The sequence below is a fragment of the Medicago sativa genome, chromosome 8 (genome assembly GCF_051527215.1).
Source record: "Medicago sativa cultivar Bolivia chromosome 8, Bolivia_mono, whole genome shotgun sequence".
In the NCBI taxonomy this organism is placed as follows: Eukaryota; Viridiplantae; Streptophyta; class Magnoliopsida; order Fabales; family Fabaceae; genus Medicago; species Medicago sativa.
In genome coordinates this window covers 33,691,784-33,717,618 of record NC_140756.1, presented here as the reverse complement: position 1 = coordinate 33,717,618, position 25,835 = coordinate 33,691,784, and the positions used below count along the sequence as shown (strand labels likewise).

Here is a 25,835-nt window from a genome sequence, read left to right as displayed (position 1 = left end):
GAAACAATTTTCGTTAGTGAGAACTTATAAATTAACATAAAAACTTATTTATTTGCATAATAAATAAGCTTAAAATAAGATTAATCCAAACGGCGAAAAAGACAAGGTCGTTTTAAAAGTGCTATATAATGGGGAAAAGAGCTTTAATAGTGCTTACTCATCTACCAACACTGCCAACTACATATAAACTGTTTCGGTAGATGATACATTTTTTTTTTTTACGTTAAGCCGTTCACCCTCCGGTTCACAGAAAAAGAATGCAATGGTAATCTAAAATTCGGTCATAGGATAAGTATAGTCTTCCCAAGTATTGTTTCATCTAAGAATCAAACTCGGGTTTTCCTGAACAATTTGTCCTTTAGTAGACCTCATTAATCACTTAAGTTCAATTGTTTAGTTTGTATACATAATTTAATTTGAGAAACAGTGTACAAATATAGTTGAATATGCTGTCCTTCTTGAGACGTTTGGGATTTATTCTTTGCTTCATTCTATAGTATCTAGAAGGAGTGAAGAATAACTAGTTAAAGGAGTATATATATTTTCCAGTGTTCATTCATATACAAATGTGTATTTATAAACCAAGGTGTTGTTGATTAATTAGCTAATTTTTGTACATAATGTTGGAGTTACCATTCAACATGACACTTAGCTTCCCTGCATTTTTCAAGTCCTTACCTTTTGCTCAGAATTTGGAGCCTGAAATTCTAAATGGTGCAATTGCTCTTGTTGCTGTTGGCCTAACGGTTGCTTATATTTACTATCGCAAAAACCCCAAAGGTGTAGTTATTATTATTTGATTGTTACTAGATTTTGTTAACTTATATGATCATTTTCAAAGTCATCATTTTATGTCAATAATTTTAAATTGTTACTAAGAGCACTTATAAGATGAGATGGTAAATATCTCTTTTAACCAATGTTTTTAAAATCGAATTACACATTGAATCATCAAGACCACGTATCATGGTTCATATGTTTTACACCGTTTGAATCAAGGTAAAACTGCAATTGAATAGCTCAAATAATTGAATTGTAGACAATGTCAATTCTATGTTCAAACGGCTGAACCATCTAGTTCCGCTTGATTTTTTAAAGATTACATTCGACTTAACTTGTGGGCTCGAGCTCGATGTTCAGCTTGTAGTGAGAGTTTTTTCTAATATGTAGTCTATTTAGCTTGAAAATTTAGTCCTTAAAGGTTGACCATGAAAATATTTGATTCATACAAAAATAAAATATCATTATGTAGTCATCTTTGAATACAAAGTGACCATCTAAACGACAAAATTTTCAGGTAGCTTGGATCCCAAAAATTTCAAAGAATTTAAACTTGTAAAGAAGACCATGATCAGCCCCAATGCTGCAAGATTCAAATTTGCCCTTCCTACTCCTAATTCGATATTGGGACTTCCTGTTGGAAAAAACATACTTGCCAGGTTTGAAAAAGATTCCCCATGTATTGCTCTAGTTGTATCATTTAACTAATTAATCTACGAACAAATCTAAATTTGTCAATAAGGAAAATTTGTTACCAACTATTCTAAGCTATACTTAAATATGCATACATTCCCTTTATTTTTAAGCAAACACCTACCCACCACAATTATTGGTTGAAAAAATTGCACTCAAATCCCATAAGGTCTATTTGAATGACACATCTCTCTACTTCTAGAAAGGATCTTGGAGGTGAGTGTAGCAAAAGATAGCTCAATGTCTTAAAAAAACAGATATAATGTATTTGTCAAGTGGACATATCTTAAATTAGTGAGTATCATTTTCCTTAATAAATATTTGAAAAAAAAGGCAAAATTAATTAATTGTGTAACATTTTGTATAAATGTTGAGCAGAGGAAGAGATAGTCAAGGAGAAGAAGTTATGAGATCATATACTCCAATCACATTGGATTCAGATATTGGCTATTTTGAATTAGTTGTGAAGGTACAAAATTTTTGTGGACAAATTTTGGCAAAAGAATAAATGAATTTATCTTTCACACACTTATACATACTTATATATATTATCAAACTTTATTTGTGAAAATAATCATTTACATCAACTTTGTGCAAGCAGATGTACCCAAATGGAAAAATGTCCCACCATTTTAGACAAATGAAGGAAGGTGACAACTTGGCCGTGAAGGGCCCTAAGGTACTTTCTACCATCTTAGGCAAAATAAAAATTGAGTAAACAAATTATTAACTCCCAAGAAATTGAAGCTCTAAACAATGCATAGTTTAAATTTTCATATTTTTATCTACTTGAAAATGTAAGTATAACAATGGATTGCTGGAGCTTGTAGGGACGTTTCAGTTACAAACCTGGTCAAGTTAGGGCATTTGGAATGATTGCTGGAGGTTCAGGCATTACCCCAATGTTTCAGGTACAAATGAATCTGCCATTTAGGCACTTGAAAAGGTGTACTTGTTAAAAAAAATGTACTAAATGTACATTTAATTTTAACTCAAATGGTTAATGAGTTTCATTTAAAGAAGAATCGTTCAAGAAAACCTAGGTTTGATTCTTGGATGAAATAATTCTTGATCAAACTTTATTTAACTCTCGGCCGAATTCATATTATAATTATTTGCTTAAAAAAACCATGTTATAATTGTTTGAAAGTAGATAGAAAATGACATTTTTTTTCCTGTTATTATCTTTTGTTGCAGATCATAAGAGCCATACTAGAAAACCCAAAGGACAAAACAAAGGTGTACCTTATTTACGCCAATGTGACAGTGGATGATATCCTACTAAAGGTAACCTACATAATTAAGAAATCATGTCCTTAGAGTAGTACTTTCTTGCTTGTGAGGAATATAGAACTGCTATTACCATAGGAATATAGTTGGTAAGAGAACTAAATTTGACTTTCAATTATTAGCTATGTCTGTTGTTGTGTCCTCATGTAGAAGAGAATTAAATTCAACATAAATTTACTCATGAGATTAATTAGATTTCAGAAGATTTGTTGTATCTATTACTATATTACAATCATATTTGTTACATCTATATATGTTTGGTGATGCAGGAAGAACTAGATCGCTTTGCAGACAAATTTCCTCACAGATTCCATGTCTTTCACGTTCTTAATAAGGTTTGTTGCTCCATCTAATCTATACAAATAAATACTCTATTATTTAAAATTTTGCTCTTAATTACATACCTCCAAATACGAATGTAAAAAGAAAAAATAGTTATATTAAACTAACAATTTGACCGCTAATCCATTTTATTAAATAAGTGCAAAACTAATTTTATCTTGGACACACATTTTCTGGGAAGTACTAAATAAATTTTAGTTGTTTGTAGAATTAAATGTTTGATATATTTTGAACACATTTGACAGCCTCCTAATAAATGGAATGGTGGTGTTGGGTACATATCAAAGGAGATGATTGAATCTCATTGTCCAGCACCTGCCCCTGATATCCAGGTTTAATTGCCAATTAACAATAATCAATTTTCTTTCCTTTTCATATTGACATATACAATACCAAGAAAAATCACCACCACCTAGTAATAATTTAAAAACAAAAATGGTTTCATTTTGCAGATACTTAGATGTGGTCCACCACCCATGAATAAAGCCATAGCAACTCATCTTGCAGCACTTGGATACACATCAAACATGCAGTTCGAGTTCTAATAACACTTCAATTCAATTTCTCAGATTCTTGCAAAGTTGCAACACTTTTTATTTGCTTGTATCACATATCTATGTGTGCGTGTGTGTGTGTGTTAAACTTAAAGATTAAAAATCGCAACAAGGACAATCATTGATCTGAGTGAAGGTAATGTAACTTTAAGCAAAGTTCTTGCTTCCATTTGCCAACAAAGGGGCAAATTCGTATGAATAAAATGTTATTTCGATGTACCTTCTTTCAATCACTATAATCATTCTATATGGTGATTTTGTCAAATGTTCTTTACAATGTAAATCTAATATTAATGAAACACGTGTGTAATTTTTTTGCTCCTCTAATATTAATGAGCAAAATATACACAAACTTGCCAAGTCAGGCCAGTTCTTGGCACTGAAAATTTGTCTGTTATACCTTGGATTGAGCAAGCTTGCCACTTTAACCATGAGCAGGGATTGCTCTTACCCATGAGGGATAAATACCCTGATCTTTTACCCTGCAAAAATAGCAGATGCAACACTTCATCACAAACACAAATAAAACATCGATCAATGAACAAAAAATTTCTTCCATCATTGAAACGTAATCAAATTAGAAACCAATAAGATGTAGAAATAGGGATACCAATCAAAAAACTAACTACAAAGCAGAGAGCTCGACTGCAATGCCAATGATATGGATTTAAAAAGTGAAGCACCTATTTTAAAATGGAAACAATAACACATTCTATTTGTATGTTTTGAGTAGAAATTTTTTTACCATATTATCTAAAAATAATTTTACTGATCATGAAACTTTTTTTTTTTAACTCAAATTAATCATGAAATATAAGCTGCAAAGAGGATGGGACCAAAGTAAAAATAAATTTTTTGATGTGGAAGCATTCGATGATCATCTCATTTACAAATAAACAATTCATGGGAAAGATAAAACAGAACATAGGGCAACTGAACAAGGAAACAAACGCTGAATAGAGCAATTAATTTTAGCTCAACGAGGAACATATTTGACCAGAACATCAATAAGCAAAATTATTTTCTTCACACAAAAAAAAAAAAAAAAAAAAAGAAGCCAAAACTACGTATCAAGTAAAGAAAGTTCACTTACAAATACACATCATCTCGATCAATTTCTGGGAACAAGTTAATATAAAAGCGAAATCCATCAGGGCTTACATCTCTGCAAAGTATACCTGGGAAAGATTGGAAGAAAAAAAATTAAGAATAAAGATATGTTGCTAATAGTATTGAAGAAAGTAGTACAGCATTGTACCCTTGCTCTCAGCAGATAAGAGATGTTCCTTTGCCATTGCTGGGGCGACTCCTAGTGTCCTTGCAGCATCACTAGGACTTATCCCAGCTCGAAGAGCATCAGGCTTCATAACAAGCGCCTTAATTTTAGTGAAAACCTACACCAAAGAGAAAAAACGTATATGAAGATTCACACATTTACAACAACCAAGCTTTATCCCACTAAGTACGGTCGGCTATATGGATCAGATACATCATAATATTAACACAGTTAACATTAGAGAAGATACAAGGCGTTGATCTAAAATATGAATTTGTGTCTATGTTGCAAACAATTGAAGGTAAATTCATTGTACAAACATCGTACCCCAAGAAATTTAAATGGCAGAGAGAAGAAATAAATAATCTAAAATTGAATTTCATGTCCATGTTGCAAACAATTAGATTCGTTATATACACAACATACCCGAAGCAATTTATATGGCAGAGGGAAGAATCAGTTCATGGTAATCAATAAAATTTGGCAAATATTGTGTAGTCCGTTGCAGATATAAAAATCTTCTCAAGACCACAAATGGGAGATCTAACATTCGACTTTGAAATTTGAATATTAACCTCCGCTCGCCTGCTAAAGCAGGCTTTTCAAAATGGTGAAGTGGGGACGGAAAAAGTCTCGTAACGACTAAGTATTAGCTTATAAAAATAGTTTTGGATATTTGGTAAATTAATCGAATTACTTTATGCATAAACAATTGAAAAAAGTTAAAGAGCCTTGCATAATCTATAGACCAGAGATCGAACGAGTCAAAAGGCCAGGTCACTGGTTCGGTAGTCTAACCAAACAACAAATAGAAAACAACCAAATTTATGCAGGAGGAACTGACAGCTGTCCTCTCACTCAAGTTATTTATTTATTTTTTTCTGAAAAAGAAGAGCAACCATATCCCAAATGTGCAAGCATAACACAACTTGAAGCCGGCCAGAATTGAGGTCACATGAAATCTTTCAATTACAAGTGCTCTTTATCACAGTACCAGGCGATGACCGTTCCCTTTTGGGACCCACCAGGCCTACAAGGTTATTTTTCTTAGTTATTTTTATAATTTGTCTATTTGGTGGGATCTTACGATCCGTGTTACAATCCTACAATCTAGGCTTTTCAATACCCGAACAATCGTTAGTGGGATCTCGATTTTTGACAACCATGATTACAAGTTACAACTCCTCTTTATCACAGTACCAGGCGATGACAGTCCCCCCTCACTTGTGGGACCCACCAGGCCTATTACACTGTCTGGGAAGAACCCGAGCAAAAGTCCAGATATTAGAGCTTCTAAGAAAACATAACTAGAATAAATACAAGCTATTCTACAAAGTTTACAACTTCACAATTAGGGTATAGCACCAAATCATATTATGGACGACCACGAGACAGATGCTTTGCCCAGTCAATAAATAAGTAACAAGACCTAACATATTTCACCCAAAAAAAAAAGCTACATAAGGTGAAAAAATAAACAAACATACCTCCTCATCACTGTGGGACTTATTTTGTATTACCATGACGCCGCTATCAAACTTCCGAAGAACAATTGGGCTGAAACAATCGAATAACATAGTCAATGCATGTAAGTATAACAAATCCAAACGGGGGTTGCATTAAAGGATTAAACAAGTTAGAATCCCAGATTATGAATTGAAGTCATCAACTTGTAGGTTCCATGCTATGACCACAATTTACAACAATGCATAGGCAGAAATAATTAAAGTAAAAGATAATGCCATACATACACATCAAACTTCTCCCACAGAGAGCATGCTTGCAACAAATCATCAGGCGAGATCAACTCTGTTTATTAGACAACCGAAAAAAGGGCAGTATTAATTCAAACAATCTACAACTTGAAAATTAATCATTTCTAAGGGAACACAGATGAAAGAGTATTGAAACCTGTCCCACGAGCACGATTGAAGAGACAGTAAATGTCAATTAGATTGATAATTCCTCCGGATCTCTCTAGTGGAACTTTAACGAAATCTGCCAACTAAGTATTAGCAAGGATATATTAGAATATTATAAACAAACAGAAAACTAACAAATGGTAATAAGTCAAGCGGCCATTATTAACTCTATAGCTTAAGAAATACAGACCACTGATTTTTCCATTGCTTCTAAACAAGTGATAAAAACATCAAATGATAAGCAACAAAACTTGAGAGCAGAAGAGTTAGCAAAATATCTTACAGTTAATCAACCACTAATATTTTCTGCCTAGGAATGAGAGCATGAATAAGAAAGCATTTCCTAGGCTATAACAATAAACCAGGATGAAACAATTATGCACTGCAAAGAAAGCGACACCCTGTTTTAATATGCTCAGCATGCATCTTGGGTTCTAATTCTATTATTTATATGCGGAGAAATTCGATGATTGTTTTATTTATATACATATACATCTTGATAATTCTAACCTTCTATTGACTATTCTCGTGTATCCTTTTTGGCCTGGTTTCTATTATTTATATTTTCCTCTTCAACACCATCTGCCCTTAATATTAGCTCCATGTAAGTCCTTAGTTGTTGTCATCACCAATGGCAAAGAAAAATTCGTCTTCAACATGTTCAACATATGGTTCAATACTAAAAATCATATTTATGAATGATACCTTATTTCATACCACTTTTTTAGTAACAGCATAAGACATGAGAATCCCCTTACCCCCAAATTAAAAATGGCAAAAATTGAAGGATCCACCATAAAAAAGCCTCAACTGTGAATTCTTTAGATTAGATAAACAGTCATAGGCAGAGCAGAGAAAAGAGTACCTGGCGAGATAACTGTTGATGATACAAAGCACCCGCAGACTCTTTTGTAACGGGGGATATTATACCAACACTCAATAACAATTCTTGCATCTCTTCCTTTGAACCCATCTCCTCATCATTAGTTGTATTTGTTTGAGAATTTGAGCCTGACAAAAGTTTTAGCCTCATTTTTTCTGCTAGCATCACCATCTCTTTAGCCTTGCTCTGCAAATCCATCATTAACCCAAAACTTAAACCAGCTTTTAAGCTTAAAACAAACCAAAAAGAAAACTAGATAAAATATTACAAAATAACTTCTAGACCTAACTAAGCCGACCCCACTTAGTGGGAAAAGGCTTGGTTGTTGTTGTTGAACTTCTAGACCTAACTACAATTGTTACGATCAAATCTGTTTGCACATCATAAAGATGAAACTCAGGTCACAAGTACACCTATAAAATTAACATTAAACTTTCAAAATTTATTAAATAAGATTTCATTTGCCTGACTAATCCTTATTGATCAAAATCAAATCAGGTGATGTTCAACTTTTGTGTAACTAAGCCTAAAATGAGAAGAAAACACATTTTCCACAAATTACTCCATGAACACAAATTAAAAGTGTAAACATCAAGACAATAAAAAATAAGGCCCTGTTCACTTTCTAAAATCATTTTCAATTTTAATTTTCTATAATTCATGTTCATTTAAAATTCCTAACATGGAGATAGATGGCTAATGTTGTGAACGATTGTGATAGAGAGAAGATAGAAGGAAAGTTAGGAAGAATGCATTTTCAAAAACAATGAAAACAGTGTTTTGACATTTTTAAATATTTGAAAAATGCTAGATATGTTTTGTAAACAGCGACCTAGTATTTCCTTGTAACTTATGGCCACAACGAGTCATATATAACAGTAGCAATCAAATCATTTCCCCAAAGTGAAGTCAGATACATGGATCAAAATTAGTCATTATTTCTATCATGATCCATAAACATAAAGATTTGGAATATGATTCTCATCAAACTATGGTGCAATAGTCAATTCTGAACAAATTCCTATAAAATTAAATCCATGCTTACAAGTTACAGCTCTATCAATCACAAAGCCAACTAGACTTTTGATAAAAACAATGCAATTTAGCCTATGTAGCACTAACACAAACATGAACATCAAACACAATACGACCACTCTAACACATAGAAATCCGTAATAATTTGAGAAAATAAAAATGATTGAGTGAAACCACATCTTTCGTGTCACACACTCAAACATGTTTACAATCTGAAGTGTTTGTGCTACATACAATTGATCTCAATTCAGTACATCAAAATTTTCTCCTTCCACCAAAACCTCAAACATAAACTTCATTTTTTGCGAAAGGACCAACAAATTAACAAAACAACAACCAAGTCTTATCCCACTAAGTGGAGACGGCTAAATGGATCAAAAGCAGTCATAATGTTCTATCATATACCATATTTCTATCCAACTCATTAATCTCTAAATCTTCCTTGATAGTTTCACCTATAGATTTTCTAGGTCTTCTTCTGCCTCTAGTGATTTGACTATCCTCAATCTGATCTACTCTCCTTACTACAGAATCTACAACCCTTCTCTCGACATGCCCAAACCACCTAAGCCTAGTTTGCACCATCTTTTCTACTTTAGGTACTACTCCAACTCTATCGCTAATGTTGTCATTTTTAATCCTATCCGGCCTAGTCTTACCACACATCCAACACAACATTCTCAACTCTGCTATGCTTCAACTTAAGTGCTACTTTCATATCACATAAAACACACGAGCCTTTGCATTTCAAGCACCCAGCTTGAATTGGATGGTTTAAAAATAAGCATCAAATTAACAAAATCTATTACCAGAAAAAGAAAAAAAATAGACACAAAAACATTACCATAAGAGCATTCAAATCCTGAAAAGCATCCTGCAAACTTTTATCAGTACTCTCCCACATTTCCTGCTCTTTCCTCAAAATCCCCGACACCCCCACCATCCTCACCGTCCCATCACTCGAATAAATCCCGCTCGACGCCGAACCTCCCCCGGCCACCGCATTCGAACTCGAACTGGCAACCTTCTCCGACTCCTCCCACGCTCTACCTCTCCAATTCTCCCAAAACTTCGCCACAAAAGCATCACAATCCCCTTTCCCCCTCACCACAATCGTCACAACCACTGATCTCGATCCCGTCTCCGGTGACACCTGAAAACGGATCCTTCTCGAGGCGAATACGGATTTCAGAGACTTCTTGTTAGGGAAAATGTGGGAGATCGAAGAAAGATGGACTGCGGAGGCGGAGGAGGAGGATGCTACGGCGGTGTCGGGGAGCCAGAGGAGGCGGTGAGTGGTGAGAATGAGGAGACCGGATTTGAGATGAGGAAACCATGAATTGGGTTCGTCTTCACAGAGAAGGTCTACGCCGGAGAGGAAGAAGCATTCGATTTCGTTCGGTAAGAGTACTGGTCGGCCATTGTCGGTGAGGTTCACCGGCGGTAAGGAGTTTCCGGCCATCGGAGAAGTTCAGAGCTTCGACGTCGTTTTGAAGGTTTTAGTAATTTAGTTGGAGTTGAATTTAAGTGACCCTTTCAAACAAACAAGCTTATAAACTAGTACTACCTCCGTTCCTTTTTAATTGTCACATTTTGACATTTTACACAAATCAAGACAATCAATAAATGTTGCTACTTTTGATACAATAATTTCTATTTTTACTATAATAACCTTATTTATTTAATGTCTCATTACATATATTTCTCTCTCCACGATAATAAATAAGGGTAATATTAGTAAAATAACATTTAATGTTGCATTGAACTATGTAAAGTGACACTTAAATAGGAACAAAAAAATTCTCCAAAAGTGACACTTAAAAAGGAACGGAGGGAGTAAGAACAACTTTTTACACTGATATAATAAATTTAGATTTTTTATAGGGTTAAATATGTTTTTGATCCCTATAAAATTGGTAATTTCTAAACTTAATCCTTACTTAATTTTAATAGGTCTTTTAGTTCCTACAAAAAAAAAAATTACTTATAATTTTAGTCCTTGCTAAAACAAAGTTTGTTTATTTATTCTTAAACTCTTGAATTTTTTAACGATTTTTTTGAGACAAGTTTAGAACAATATGAAAGATTCATTCACTAAAATTTAGAATTTTTCAACGTGAAAGGAATTTAATACGAATTTTTTAAAACGGCAAAAGTTAAAGATAAAAGTAACAAAATTTGGACATAGAAATCAAATTTTGCGATAATTTTTTGTGGAGGAACTTTTAGTAACATTCTTAACACGCATGCAAAAAAGTATTCAAAAACTTAAAAGTTTAAGCATAAATTAAACATATTTAAATTTAGTAGGGACTAATATTGAGTGCATAACTTTTTTTAGGGACTAAAAGAACTATTAAAATTAAGTAAGGACTAAACTTAAAAAGTCCCAATTTTATAGGGACCAAAAACATATTTAACCCTTTTTTATATGATAGGTATTTTCATAAGCTATCTTAAGACAAGGAATGCTAGCAAGTAGCAACACTCACTTTTTATTGGATGAAATTAATGTATATTTCACTACTTTGTGTGGGTTCTATTTCTAATGTGTAGATCAACAATGAGTTAATCTAATAAGAGAGTGAGTCTTAGAGAGAGTGTTGCTAACACTACTCATCTTAGAAAATATATAAAAATAAGCTGAAAAAAGCTTAAGAAAAAAATGTCATGAACCAATTTTTATAAATTATCTCTAAAAGTCTCACAAAACCTTTTTTTTAGTAGATAAACTCAAATAAATAAAAAGTAAATAGTAAAAAATTCAAATAAATCTTTCAATGGGTGGTCGTCTTGTTTTAATCAAATTTGTCTTGTTGTCTCTTTTGGATTATTTGTTTTCCTTCTTCAAGGCACCCACAAGTATCATATCGAATCTCTTTAAAAAAACCGTGGGAGTGAAGATGCTCGCAAAATTAATTAGATTTGTTAGGACATAATTTGTTATGAGAATTGAGAATGAAGTTGGTGGTTTGGGGAGGGTTATGGTACAAAGTTTTGGCGGCAAAATATGAGCAAGTACGGGGACAAAGGGGGGAGGTGGGGTGGGGTGCAAAGGCGTCGTGTTGGTTCAGAGATTTACGTGACATTCAAGAGGGTGTGAGTGAGCTTTAGCGTGGGTGGTTTGAGAATGGGATAGAAAGACCAAGTGTCAAACTTGATACCAAATCTTAACCGTCTATATTTTAAATCTAATCCACATTTGTATTTCTTGGGGATCCTTTTTGTGAGTCGCACACTAGTATTGTTTTCGATCATTGAAAACTCAAATTGAAAACCATGATTGGCATCGTGATACTCCTCATTTCCATCTCGAAAATTTGTAGATTAATTATCTCCACACACCCTTTGATGTTATTCTTGTATGTATCTCCTTTAGTCCTTTTCATCTTGGTTAATTTCTTGTATGGATTGGAGTACATGAGTGCGTTTGGATAAGGGAATTCAAATATTTTTAAATGAATTTCATTGTTTGGATAATAATAATATGGAGAATTTTATGAAGTATTTTGTTCAAGTTAAATTTAGATAATTTCAAATGATACCTAAAAGTTAAGAATTTCAAATTTCTTCATTCTTATAATTTTTCAAATTTTGCATTTTGGTCCTCAAATTTTCCAAAATTTTCAAGTTGACCCCAATAAATTTCCAAAAAATTGCAAATTGACCCCTTTTTTTTGCAAATTACAAATTTACCCCTAAAAATTTTGAAATTTGCAAATTGATCCTATTTTCAATTTTGAAATTTGGCCAAAAAAATTAAAATTTATAAAAGTTTCCCAAAAATATGATAATGAAATTTTTTATTACTCCATCCAAACAAGAAAATTTAGAAATGATGCCAATTTAATTGATGGAGTTAAATTGCCTAAAATTATAAATTCTTTAAATTTTCCCAATTACATCATCCAAACACACACTCTAAAACAATTTGTGATGAAGATCCCAATTGAAGATGACGTAGTGAATATAGGAGTATTTTCGATTAAGGTGAATTCTACGGTACAGTCACTCAAATGACTTTTCCAATAAAGTCAAAAATTTTAAATCAGTTTGTGGAAAACCGGCTTTAAAAGTCTAAATAGAAATGGAATTTATTAAAGGACCAACAGGGAAGTGTATTTTACAACCCTTTATCCTATGTCCAAACTATCAAGATATTACACTAGTTAAAGCACAAATTAGGTGGTGTGATACAACGGCTGAATATTTTTTAGACAAATATTTATATGAAAGCCATGAAAATATAGATCATTTTTTATATAATGAATATAAAGGATTAGCTCAAGATTTAAGAAATAAACTTAAAGAATTAGCTAGATGAGTGAAGAAAATAATACCCTCACAACCAGAGTCAAAGCTTTGCTTGACGAAACCAAGAAATTAAATGAGAGATTTGAAAGACAAATTTCTTTTCTTGAAACTTTACCTCAAATCTATAAACAAAATAATTTGTTTACAAAAGATTATGAGCAAGGATTAGAAAGACCCCATGAAACTTGGGTAAATATGGAAAAAGATTTTCCGTGTTACAATAAAAATGAGAACCATAAATATCCTCATATATATCATTCTTTTAATCCTCAGTTAAACAATATTACTGATATGATTAATTATCTAATAAAAAACTGTTGTAAACAACATCTTTCTCTTCAAGAAGGGGGGAAGAATAAGGAAAAAATCAAAATCGAAGAAAAAACCTTATTTGCTAATTATAAAAGATGAGTATAGAAGAAAACATAGAGTATCAACTCGAAAAATTAGATCAACTTATGGCTACTTTAGACATAAGTGAAAAAGATTCCATTAAGGAAGAACCTGAACCTAAAGATCTAGAAGATTTTGTCTACGACTTTAGTTCTGATGATGATTCAAAAGACGATGGAAATTTCGTAAAAATAGAACAATTAGAAATGGGCGAAAGCTCAGGAACAAAAAGAGGACCCTCTTATAATTGGAATGCAGAATTCCATAGGGAATTTGCCCAAGCTAAATACCAAAAAATTCCTATGAGTTATATTCCCAAACATAGTGTAAACGATGGAAGTGGAATTTTAAATATTGATTGTGTTGACAATCTTGTCCAAGCCATAAGAAGTTGGTATAATAAAAATACTATCCAGATACAGTTAGATAGTGACTTAAAAGGTCTAAGCCCAAAACAAATTTTTAATTATCTTTTGTGTAGAACAGAAGGTAATGCATATAAATTTCTGGCCGAAAAACCTGAAGAAGAACAAACTGCAGAAAACAGTATGGGAATGATCAATAAAATCTTTGAATGGCTTTTAAATGAATTCAAAGGATGGCAAGATACGGTAGACTCAAATACCGCCTTTAACACTGAAAAATTATGGAGAATAATGAATTTATCCATATGTAATCCTTGTTACATAGAAAATTATATTTGTGAATTTTCACAATTATATTATGATTTAAATAAAGACACTAGAGAAAACCAAAAGGTTGTCGAATTATTTTACCAAAAATTACCTATGTCTATGTCCCAAATAATTCAAAACGAATTTAACAGTGCAGTATCCTCAGGAACGGTTAAAGATACTTTAGGAGCTAGAATTTCTATCCTTAGAAATTGGATGCAAGAACAATGCCTAAAGAAACAATCAAAACGAGATGCACGAATAGGTTTGTGCTGCGATAGAATCCAAGGAAAAATTGGAGCATATGGTTGTGAAAAAACTAGGAAAAGAAGAAAATATCCTAGAAGAAAGAAATTTAAAAGATTTTCCTATGATAAAAAGAAACATAGGAAGAAAAGATTCTATAGAAGAAAAAGGGAGTACCCTAGAAAAAATAAAACCTGTCCTAAAGGTAAAAAATCTTGCACATGTTGGCTATGCCATGAAACAGGACATTATGCTAATGAATGTCCAAAGAAAGTTTCTAAAGAAAAGAAACAAGTTTTAAACATGATCTATAGAATAGGTTATGAACCCGTAGAATCAGACTCAGATTCTGATTGGGAGCAACAAAGCTTCTATGAACTTTGTACAGATTCCGAAGATGAGCAAAACCAAGATTTTGAGTAAAGGAAACCCTAGTGCTACCTTTATCAAAATAAAACTTCGTAAGAAGGAGATTTTAGCCTATTTAGATACAGGCGCAACATTATGTTTTGGAAAACGAAACATATCAAGAAATTGGGAAAGATTAGGAAAACCCAAAGAAATAATTGTTGCAGATAAGTCAAAACATCAAATATGGTTTGTTTTGAAAAATATCTCAATTACTATAGAAGGTCATGAATTCTTCATACCAACAATTTATCTCCATGATTCAGGATTAGATTTAATCATTGGAAATAACTTTTTAAAGTTATATGCACCGTTTGTGCAAAATGTTAAAACTATTTCTTTACTTTGGAAAAATTTAGCAAACCCCAAAGAAAAGACAAAAGTTATAACAACAAAAATTATAACTAGAAATGAGATTATTCAATTAATTTCTGAAAATCTTATAAACCTAAAGAGTATTTGGAAAGAAGGTAAATTATTTTTAAATCTTGAAGAAATAGAACAAAAACTTGATGCTGTATGTTCAGAAGATCCTTTGGATAATCTGAAAAATACAAATCATGAACTTGTTACCATCAAATTACGAGATCCTAATAAGGAGATTAATGTAAAGTATAAAATGCCTTATTCAGTACAAGATAAATTAAAATTTCAAAAGGATATAAAAGAACTTCAAGAAAAGAAGTTAATTACTCCATCTGCAAGTCCACATTCAGCACCCGCTTTTTATGTGACAAATCACAATGAAATAAAAAGAGGAAAAGCTAGAATGGTGATAAATTATAAGAAACTCAATGATGCTACAATCGGAGATTCTTATAAATTACCACGAAAGGATTATATTTTGCAAAAAATAAAAGGATGTGATTGGTTTTCATCTTTTGATGCAAAATCAGGATACTATCAAATCAGACTTTCAGAAGGAACTAAGCCTTTAACAGCTTTTTCATGTCCACAAGGACACTATCAATGGAATGTTCTTCCATTTGGACTAAAACAAGCACCATCTATATACCAAAGATTTATGGATAATGCTCTTAGAGGATTAGAACATATATGTTTGGCATATATTGATGATATTTTAGTTTTTACAAAAGGAACTAAAGAACAACATCTTAAAGATGTAGAAATTGTTTTAAACAGAATTTCAGAAAAGGGAATTGTTATTTCAAAAAAGAAATCACAATTAGCCAAAAAGGAAATCGAGTATTTAGGCCTTATTTTTAAAGAAAATGGCACCCTCGATTTATCTCCACATGTTCAGGAAAAGATTCAAGTTTTCCCTGATGAATTGAAAGACCGAAAACAAATTCAAAGATTTTTAGGATGTTTGAATTATATTGCCAATGAAGGATTTTTCAAAAATTTGGCAACTGAAAGAAAGATTTTACAGAAAAAGATATCTGAGAAAGTTCCATGGTCATGGACTGAACAAGATACTCTAACTGTAAAAACTATTAAAAGAAAAATTAAAGTTTTACCCAGCTTATACAATCCAACAGAAAATGATTTTTTAATTGTTGAGATTGATGCTGATAAAACAACCTGGGCAGGTTGTATGAGAGCTCTACCTAATGGTAAAGCGATACTGAATCTTGATGATTCGGGAAACTATGTTGGTGATGTAACCCATCAACAAGGAATGAAAGATACTGGAGCAACCCAGTACGCTAAGTCTAGTAGCTCGAAAGAGAAATTGGACAAACTCTCTGATTCATTAGAAAAATTAGTATCAAAAGATACTAAGATTGATTATTCTTATGAAAATATTAAAAATAAGATAAAAGATGAAGATCTTTTACTTTGTAAATATGTTTCAGGATCATTTACAGATACCGAAACAAGATATCCAATTCATGAATTAGAAACATTAAGTTGTGTTAAAGTTTTAACAAAATGGCAAATGGAATTAATTCCAACCAGATTTTTATTAAGAACAGATTCCAAATATGTAACTGGATTTTGGAAATATGACCTTCGAGTCAATTATAAATATGGAAGACTTGTAAGATGGCAGATGAAACTCCAACCGTTTCACCCATATATTGAATATATAAAATCTGAAAAGAATTGCTTTGCAGATGCATTGACAAGAGAATGGAAGCAGCTATAAAGACATTACAGAATTCTCTCAGACAAAAGCAGGAGCAAATTGCCTCTGCAAAAAATCGTCTAGAAACTCTTCTTTCTGAAGAGGGGGAGATGATATTAACAATTCAAAACCTTGAAAAACTATGCAAAAAAGAAACATCAACAGTTTCAGAATCCAAAAATACTGAAAATTGGGATCTGCTAGGGCAAGATTCTGGAAAATTCAACTACTATGTAAAATACTCAGCTCCAAAAGAGTCAAACATCCCAATTGAGTCAATAGAACCAAAAGGATGGAAATCCCCAACAACTGTCCTTGCAGATTTACCAAAAACATCTTGGGCTGATAAAGTCGAAGAAGATGAAAGAAAAAATGGAAAAGAAAAAGAACCCATTGATCAACAAACAAGCCAAAAGATTGACAGTCAACTTGGAGGCAGAAAGAAAGCTTATGTAATTTTTGATGGACCTATGAAAGGTATCTACCAAAACTGGGAAACCACAAAGTTACATACAAACGGCAAAAATGTCAGATACAAAGGGTATGAGACCCTTGAAGAAGCAAAAACAGCCTACAACGCTGTTTACAAGGAAGTTGCAACAGCAAACAATATAGTCCAGCCATCAAAAATGGAGACTAAGAAGAAAATATCTGTAGATAGAATTATCTATGGAGAAAGCAAATTTGTTAAAGAAGTCACCATTGGAGACTACTACAAAAACTGGAGATGGTTAACCAACTACTCAGAAGAGTTAAAAACAGAATGTTTTTATCCTAGCAACAACGGGATAGAAGTAAAAGCTGTAACAGTCCCAGGCGTAGGAAAAGAATTAGTCAGATCATTCTATGATTGTGGAATGATTAAAACAATGTATCTTCAAGAAGATGCAGGAAGAAAAATTCATGAACTAGAACTTCTTCCAAAAGATATAGGCGAAATCGCTTATAAGTTCAACAATAGCTTCGCAAAAGGTAAAGAGTTCTTTTTATCTTTTACTTCAACTTATCCATGGTTTGAAGACGATGAAGTTATTAAAGCCAGACACTTAATCAAGATTGGCATTTCAAATCATTCATATCCAACAAATGATGGAAGAGATGTAGATCCAAGACAAGAGTGTTTTCTGCATCAAATGGAAAAATTCTATGATACTCTCATTAGATTTGGAGTAAAATTACCAAACTTCAGGGTAATTACTGCAAAGGAAAGCTTTCTAGTCTATAGTGACTCAAGGAAGCAAGCAAGAGAAGAACACCTTCAGCAAATTCTAAAGTTCGAAGAAAACTTTAGCGGGCTTGAAGCAGACTTGGGCCGTCTACCCGACCCAATCCAACAGGAGTGCTGCCGACACTTTCAAAAATACAAAGGACACCAATGCAAGTGGTGCGCAAAGGACATGAAAAACGTGGCCGACAAAGAATCGTTGTATGATAGTGACATATCACCAAATAACGAAGAAAATGTAGAAAGTTAGTGGGCATGGGACCCATTTAGAGATAAGCCTTATCTCTAAGGCAATTATGTAATCTACTTTTCTGTATTTTCTTTATTTCTTTTGTCGTATAGTAAGCTGTAGCCAGCTGTAAGGATGGAGACGTAGTACCTATCTGTAAGTCTCTATGCCTATAAATAAGAGCCTTGAAGCTCATTTGTATTCACCATGTTTTGAAGCAATATAAGTTATATCGTTTGATATGAGCTTGCCTCTTAGTTTTTAGAACTAGTGGTCCTATAGTGGTAAAACACTATAGCTGAGAATTCTTGAGGTAATACTCTGGAGGAATTCGCCCTGAGTTGGGATAAACTCAACACAAGCAGAAAAAACTGCTGAAGAAGATCAGATTGCTGAAGCAAAACAACCCATATTTCTGAAGAAAAATCAGGTATGAATTTATCAAGAATTATTATAAAATATGTCTGAAGTTTCATATTTTGAAGGAACATCTAGTTATCATGCTGATAGCATAATAGATAATAAAATTGAAGAAGCAGATTTGTCTTTAACTGCTGAAGAAAATTTTAAAAGAAAGTTTAGTAAACTTAAGGAATTTCTGTCAAGAAAAAATATTCTAAAATTCGGAATAATGGTAGGAGAGGAAGCAATTCCTATTGAAACAACTAATGGAAAAATAGTTATATCAACTATAGATAAACAACAAATCGATAAAAGACTTGGAAAATTTTCTGAGAACGAGAGAAAAAAGATTGGTTATATTCATATATCAACCATTCAAATTCTAATCAAAAGTACCTTCATGAAAGGTATTGATTCACCGTTAGAAATAGCTTTAGAAGATTCTAGAATTAGAAATAAGAAACAAGCAGTAATTGCAAAAGGAAATTGTAATCTAAAATATGGAAAGATAAAATTTGATATAAATTTACAGATGGGATTATCCCTAAAAGATATAGATTTAAATAAATCTATAGTTTTTCATTATAAACTAAAAGATTCAACATTTATGAAGGAAGGTAATCATCCTTTTACAATTTACTACAGAATTAATTATGCTTTGAGTAATTCACATCATAGCATAGAATTCATAGGGAAAGAAACAATTCATATTGATGAATTATTTACACCATTAATTACTTTGGAAACACCAATATTTAAAGATATCACAAGAAATAGTTTTTCTTTGATAGAAGCAGAAAAGAATATGTTTGAAGAAACAGAAAAACCATTGTTTAGAAGCCAAAGTCTTCGAATAACATCACCAAACAAAGATCAAAAGGATTTTAATAAATCATTAAGTTCTCGAACTATACTTGAAGATGATGTCTCATCCTCAAATAACACTTCATTCGAACCCCCTAGGAAGGATTTCGAAATAAGCAGAGAAAAAGAGCTTAAGGATCTGCATGATTCTATAAAAACTCTATCAATACAGGTTAATAAGATTAATCAAAGACTATAAAAAGTCAAAATGCCTGGATTAAATCTAAAAACAGAGTTACAACTCTATAAGCAAAGACTAGAAGAAATAATTTCTGAAATAAATTATCAAAATACAAGAATTATATTAAAACAAATTCTTTTTGCTTCACAAGATTTAATAATCTACCATGTAGGTTATATTTCTAATTTATTAGAAGAAATAGAAGACTCGAATACTCTTACAAGTATTCAGCAAGAAAAAGCAAAAAGACTTTTAGAACCCTTTCAAGGTTTAGAAAAAATCGAAAAAATGTTAAAACAAATAAAAACTGATCAAATGTTAGAACAAGAAAACCTCCGCTGGAGAATCAACAATTAGATATGCCTGGATTAGATCTTATAACAGAATTAAGACTCTTCAAGAAAAGGCTAGAAGACATAGTCTCTGAAATAGAATTGTATTATGAAAGAATTGTTTTTAAACAAACTCTTTACAATTCTAGAGAATTTGTTATATATCATATAGAATATATTGAAGATCTATTAAGAGATACAGAAGATTTAGAAAATCTTACTCAGATACAAAAACAAAGAGCTAAAACACTCTTAAAACCTTTTCAAGGATTATTTAAAATCGAACAAATGTTAATAGAAGTTCGAGAAAATTCCGCAGAAAACCCCACTCCAAATCTGGTATCAGAGCCGGAAACATAATCCTAAGGGATAAACATGAAAATAAAAATAAAAAAGAAATTAAAAAATATTTTTTATATAAAACAAAAGCTTTTTAAAATCGTTTTTCCAAATAACCGATTTAAAAAGACATCCACGTGGCACTCTTCCATTAAGCCACATAAGCGACTTTTCCAGAAAAGTCATAAAAACAACTGCACCATAGCAGTCCCCTTCGATTAAATGTCTATTGATTGAATTTTAGGTGTTTCACCATGAACTATGATTGAACAGTTGATTAAAATATCCCCAAAGCATATCGTGAAAAATAAAATGGATATATAAATTAATTTCATGGTTTTGGTAGAATAGAAAACCCTTTACATTTGAGAATACACATAGTTTCATTCTTGGCAGAAACGATTTGGGAATCAAGTGAGAAAAGACCAGGCAAAGAAATTTAACAAAAAATTATGGACCTTTGGATTAAAAATACAGATGATTAAGATTTGGTGTTAAACTAAAGTTTTAGTGCCGGTGATCCTCTCTCTTTACACACACACTCCGTTACAAAATATTAGAAAAAATGAGTTAAATAAAATTGATGTATTTGATCTATATACATCAATTTGCTTTGACCGGATATATTTTAATTGCTAAATATATCATTTATTACATTTTTTGTTTGGTCAAATAGTTTAGTGATTAAAAATTTACGTGGTGAATTTGTAAAAAAAAAATAAAAAATTGTGGTGAATAAGTGGAGTGTTCGAGTTTCAAACTTCAACCCTACGTATCATAATACATTGTCTCTATCGGTTAAACTAAGTTCATGAGATATTTTACATTTCTTTTAATGATTGTTTCAGATTTTGTTAAAAAAAAAACTATTTAAAAAAAAACATGGTCATTTTGAAGTGTTTGCTTAGGATTTTTAGAAAAATCATTTTATCAAAAAATATTATTTTGACTCTAAAATAAAAAACTATTGAGATTTGCTTTTCCTCAAATCTATTTTTTTTTCAAATACAAAGAGGTAACACATGAACTAATTAAAAAAAAAAATCACTTTTTCAAATAGTAAACAAATACAAATAACTTCATTTTTTTTTTTTAAATCTCTAAAAAATATCCTTTTAAAACTAAAACAAAGGCACCCAATATCTCGTCCGCTCATGTGTTATTTGTCCAATAATCTTTTTTCTTTTTTGGTCTAGTAGCCTAGTGGCTAGAGCTCGCACAATTAATTGTGAAGAAGTGGGGTGTCTGGGGTTCGAACCCCGACCCCTGCATATATTATGCAATGTCCTTACCAACCAAACTGAGTTAAGCTCACGGGGACTCTAATAATCTATTATATTACGTGCAATGCTGATTCATAGTGCAACCAAAATGAACGTGGTCCAAATGACACCAATAATTTTCTCTCGTGGCTCCATGAGAATAATATTAATTATTCATGCACGTTGCACGTGGACCCTGTTTCTTATTCCATTATATTGTTCCATTGAGTAATGCTTCGTTTTGGTACACTATTTTTCAACCAAATGGAGATATACATATATAGCACAACCAATGTACCAATGACCATTTCTCTTATTCTCTTTCTCTTGTTTTTTAGTAGCAAAAGGCTCGAACATCATTAGTAGGAAAAAATAACATTATCACTACCTCAAAACAAAAACTAGATTCTAATGGAATCCTTTGGTGTCAAAGTTGAAGAAGAAACAATGTTAAAAGCTGTTTTTCTCCCCTTTATATCAAAAAGTCACCTCATTTTCGTAGTAGACATAGCAAGGCTTTTTGCTATGCATAGTGTGGATGTAACCATAATCACAACACCAGCAAATGCAGCCATTTTTCAAACCTCCATCGACCGCGATTCAAGTCGCGGTCGGGCCATTAGAACTCACGTTGTCAAGTTTCCACAAGTACCTGGTTTGCCACAAGGAATGGAAAGTTTCAACGCCGACACTCCTAAAGACATAATTTCCAAAATCTCCCAAGGACTTTCCATTCTCCAAGAGCAATTCACACAACTATTTCGTGACATGAAACCTGATTTCATAGTCACTGACATGTTTTATCCTTGGAGTGTTGATGTTGCTGATGAATTGGGAATTCCAAGGTTGGTTTGTATTGGTGGAAGTTACTTTGCTCATTCTGCAATGAACTCTGTTCAACAATTTGAACCTCATTCGAAAGTTAAATCGAATAGCGAAAGTTTTCTGCTTCCCGGGCTGCCTCACAACGTGGAAATGACGCGTTTGCAACTTCCGGATTGGCTTAGAGCACCGAATGGTTATACTTATCTGATGAAGATGATTAAAGATTCAGAGAGAAAAAGCTATGGATCATTGTTTGATACCTATTATGAGATTGAAGGTACTTATGAGGACTATTACAAGATAGCCATGGGAAGTAAGAGTTGGAGTGTGGGACCAGTTTCTTTGTGGATGAACAAAGATGATTCAGATAAAGCTGGTAGAGGACATGGTAAAGAAGAAGATGAAGAAGAAGAAGGGGTGCTTAAGTGGCTTGATTCTAAGAAAGATGATTCTGTTCTGTATGTTAGTTTTGGGAGCATGAACAAGTTCCCTACTCTTCAACTTGTTGAAATAGCTCATGCACTTGAAGATTCTGGCCATGATTTCATTTGGGTTGTTAGAAAAATCGAAGATGCCGAAGACGGTGATGGTGGTTTTTTGAGGGAGTTTGAGAAGAGAATGAAGGAAAGCAACAAAGGCTATTTGATATGGGGTTGGGCACCACAGCTTCTGATACTAGAGCATGCTGCAATTGGAGCTGTGGTGACTCATTGTGGGTGGAACACTATTATGGAAAGTGTAAATGCAGGTTTGCCATTGGCTACTTGGCCATTGTTTGCTGAACAGTTTTTCAATGAGAGGTTGTTGGTTGATGTGTTGAAGATTGGTGTGGCAGTTGGGGCAAAAGAATGGAGAAATTGGAATGAGTTTGGGGATGATGTGGTGAAGAGGGAGGAGATAGGAAAGGCAATAGGTTTATTGATGGGAGGTGGTGATGAGTGTTTAGAAATGAGGAAAAGAGTGAAAGCACTTTGTGGTGCTGCAAAGAAAGCTATAGAGGTTGGTGGTTCTTCTTACACTAAGGCAGGGGCGGATCCACTTGAGAGCCATGTGGGACTATAGCTCCACATGGTTTTCCCATTTTTTTTTTTTTTTTTTTTAATATTAAACAAAAGCAGCTCACGCCTCACTCTCTTTCATTATTTTCTATTCCAATTTCCTGTATTACTCTCTTTCTCACGCCCCTTCCTCTCTCAAATTGTAATCTCTCTCAATCTCAGCTCTCCATCTCTCTCAATTTCAAATTTCTCCTACTTCTCAACTCTCACCTCTCACTCTAAGGTAAGCAATTTCCCCCCTCATTCTCCAATTGATTGTTTTAGGTTTTTAAAATTGGGGTTTTAAAATTGTTAGGGTTTCAATCAATTACTAAGAATGTTTAATTTGATCCTTATATTGATTTTGAGTAGGAAATCATAAACCTCATATTTTATTTCAAACCCTAATTTCTTTTTCATTGTATACTATAATCTGAATCTGCATCTTTTTGATTATATATTATGAGTTTGTGTTGTTTCGGCTCCTAGCTGTTGCTGTTGTAGCAGGTTTGGTCATGTTTTGTATGGCTTTAAGGGAGGGCTTTTGTTTATTTTTTTTGGGTTTTGGCTGAATCAAATCAATGAAAATTTGTCCTGAATTGACCAACGCTAATGTTGATCCTTGTGTTTCTTTATTTTCTCTAAAAATTTGCTTCTCATCTAGAGAATTAAAAATGTTATCGACATTAGTATTAGTTCACTGAGACTGAGAGATGTAAACATAGAATAAAACAGAGTTTCGAATGTGAGGATTGCATAAATTGCATTACAAACAATCTTTAAAATGTTTTGCTCTGTGGGCTAGGAGTATATGACAGCCTCACTGCTGTCCGAGTGTCCGATTTCTTTGTATCTGTGCTGCTGTCCTGTAACCTGTTGCTGGACTGTTTGGAGTGTTGGGTTTTTTAGCTGCTGTCCGGTGTGCTGCTGTCCTGTAACCTGTTGCTGGGGGTTTTTGGTTTCTGTTTTTTCCTCCCTGTATGGTGTGGCTAAGTGTTCTTTATTTAATGACTAAAGCTAGTTCTTTACTTGTACCAATGATTGTGATTTTTTTTTTTATAGTGAGCCACAAAATGAAGTTACGCCTAACTCGGCCAATGAGGGTATTCAAGTTGTTGATTACAAACTGTTGGAAACGGATCCAGGACTTAGGTCTCCAAATTCAAGCTATCATCCTAACATCCAAGATGAGGTACGTAAAGCTTACCTTAAAAAAGGTCGTTATCAACCTAGCAATTTCGTTTACCCAAACATCCAAGTTGGTGGTGTGTCTTACACGTAACAAAAAAAAAAATTTAGCTCCACGTATATTTAAAGTCTGGATCCGTCCCTGCACTAAGGTGAAAGAACTTATTGAGGAGCTTAAGTCATTCAAACTTGAAAAGGTTAATAACAAATTGGAGGAAGTGGCTTAGGGAGGATTATTTAGATAACAATGATTTGAGTAAACATTGTATTTGAGTAAACTTGAAAAGAACCACCAGTTATGCTTGTGTTTATGTTTTGGGAAGTTAATTAAGTGGTTATTAGGAAGTTAATTAAGTGGTCATTTTCAACTGTGTCTTCTGTTCTGTTTTTCCTTTGTAACAATGTCTATGTAAACATTGTATTTGTATGAAATTCTGTAAACATTGTATTTGTATGAAATTCTGATTGAGAATCCCTTTGTCCAGAGGTTAGATCAATAATTTACTATGTTATTCATATATGTTTCTATCAATGTGTTCATGAGAATACTCAAAATTGTGTTTGTCATAGAGTTTGGTAGTGGTACAACTTGTGAAATTATAAGCTCAAGTATTGTTACTTCTTACTTCTTAAACTAGTTTAGTTGTATCATATATGTTTCTATGCTCTAGACATGCTAATATAAACACAATCTATCTAACCAGATACATTGTTAATGTTAGTAAAATCACTTAATATTCTAGGAAAGGGAGACTAACATCTAATCTTCATTTGATAATAGCCATTTTAATTTTGATGTTCACGTGAGACATACACGAGTACTTTACTAACTATTATTACTTACACATGCAACAACGTTAAAACTCTTAAGGACAGTTGCGCACGTGGACGATGCTCGATTTACAACAAAAAAAAACTAACTACTATTACTTATCTTAAAATACTAAACATTTTCAAACAAAAACTCAATATAAAGTAGTCATAAACTAATTCTCCAATAATAAATGGGAAACAAGTTGTTTATTGTTTTGCACTGAAAATGCATATAT

The 25,835-nt window shown here is 32.7% G+C and overlaps 3 protein-coding genes across 4 annotated transcripts; 2 read left to right on the top strand and 1 right to left on the bottom strand.

Moving 5' to 3' along the window:
- The first annotated feature begins 564 nt into the window (after positions 1 to 564).
- Positions 565 to 3,969, top strand: LOC146898630 (NADH--cytochrome b5 reductase 1-like). The gene is made up of 9 exons (XM_085738286.1): positions 565 to 780; positions 1,298 to 1,439; positions 1,852 to 1,942; positions 2,075 to 2,152; positions 2,304 to 2,384; positions 2,671 to 2,760; positions 3,033 to 3,098; positions 3,351 to 3,437; positions 3,558 to 3,969. The coding sequence occupies exons 1-9, from the start codon at positions 621 to 623 to the stop codon at positions 3,648 to 3,650; spliced, it is 888 nt and encodes a 295-aa protein (XP_085594412.1). The 5' UTR covers positions 565 to 620; the 3' UTR covers positions 3,651 to 3,969.
- Positions 3,787 to 10,300, bottom strand: LOC146898629 (EAP30/Vps36 family protein). The gene is made up of 8 exons (XM_085738284.1): positions 9,620 to 10,300; positions 7,723 to 7,926; positions 6,847 to 6,940; positions 6,687 to 6,744; positions 6,423 to 6,492; positions 4,918 to 5,053; positions 4,753 to 4,837; positions 3,787 to 4,141 (listed from the first exon to the last, which is right to left on the bottom strand). The coding sequence occupies exons 1-8, from the start codon at positions 10,235 to 10,237 to the stop codon at positions 4,084 to 4,086; spliced, it is 1,323 nt and encodes a 440-aa protein (XP_085594410.1). The 5' UTR covers positions 10,238 to 10,300; the 3' UTR covers positions 3,787 to 4,083.
- An 11,681-nt stretch (positions 10,301 to 21,981) lies between these two features.
- Positions 21,982 to 25,258, top strand: LOC146898628 (soyasapogenol B glucuronide galactosyltransferase-like). 2 transcript variants are annotated; one of them, XR_015023776.1, is made up of 2 exons: positions 21,982 to 23,842; positions 24,661 to 25,258. XR_015023776.1 is itself a non-coding variant. In XM_085738283.1 (2 exons), the coding sequence occupies exons 1-2, from the start codon at positions 22,148 to 22,150 to the stop codon at positions 25,011 to 25,013; spliced, it is 1,512 nt and encodes a 503-aa protein (XP_085594409.1). In that variant the 5' UTR covers positions 21,988 to 22,147; the 3' UTR covers positions 25,014 to 25,258. The 2 variants fall into 2 exon arrangements, 1 of the variants encoding a protein (XP_085594409.1); XM_085738283.1 differs by having other exon boundaries at positions 21,988 to 23,584; positions 24,939 to 25,258.
- Positions 25,259 to 25,835: the final 577 nt, after the last annotated feature.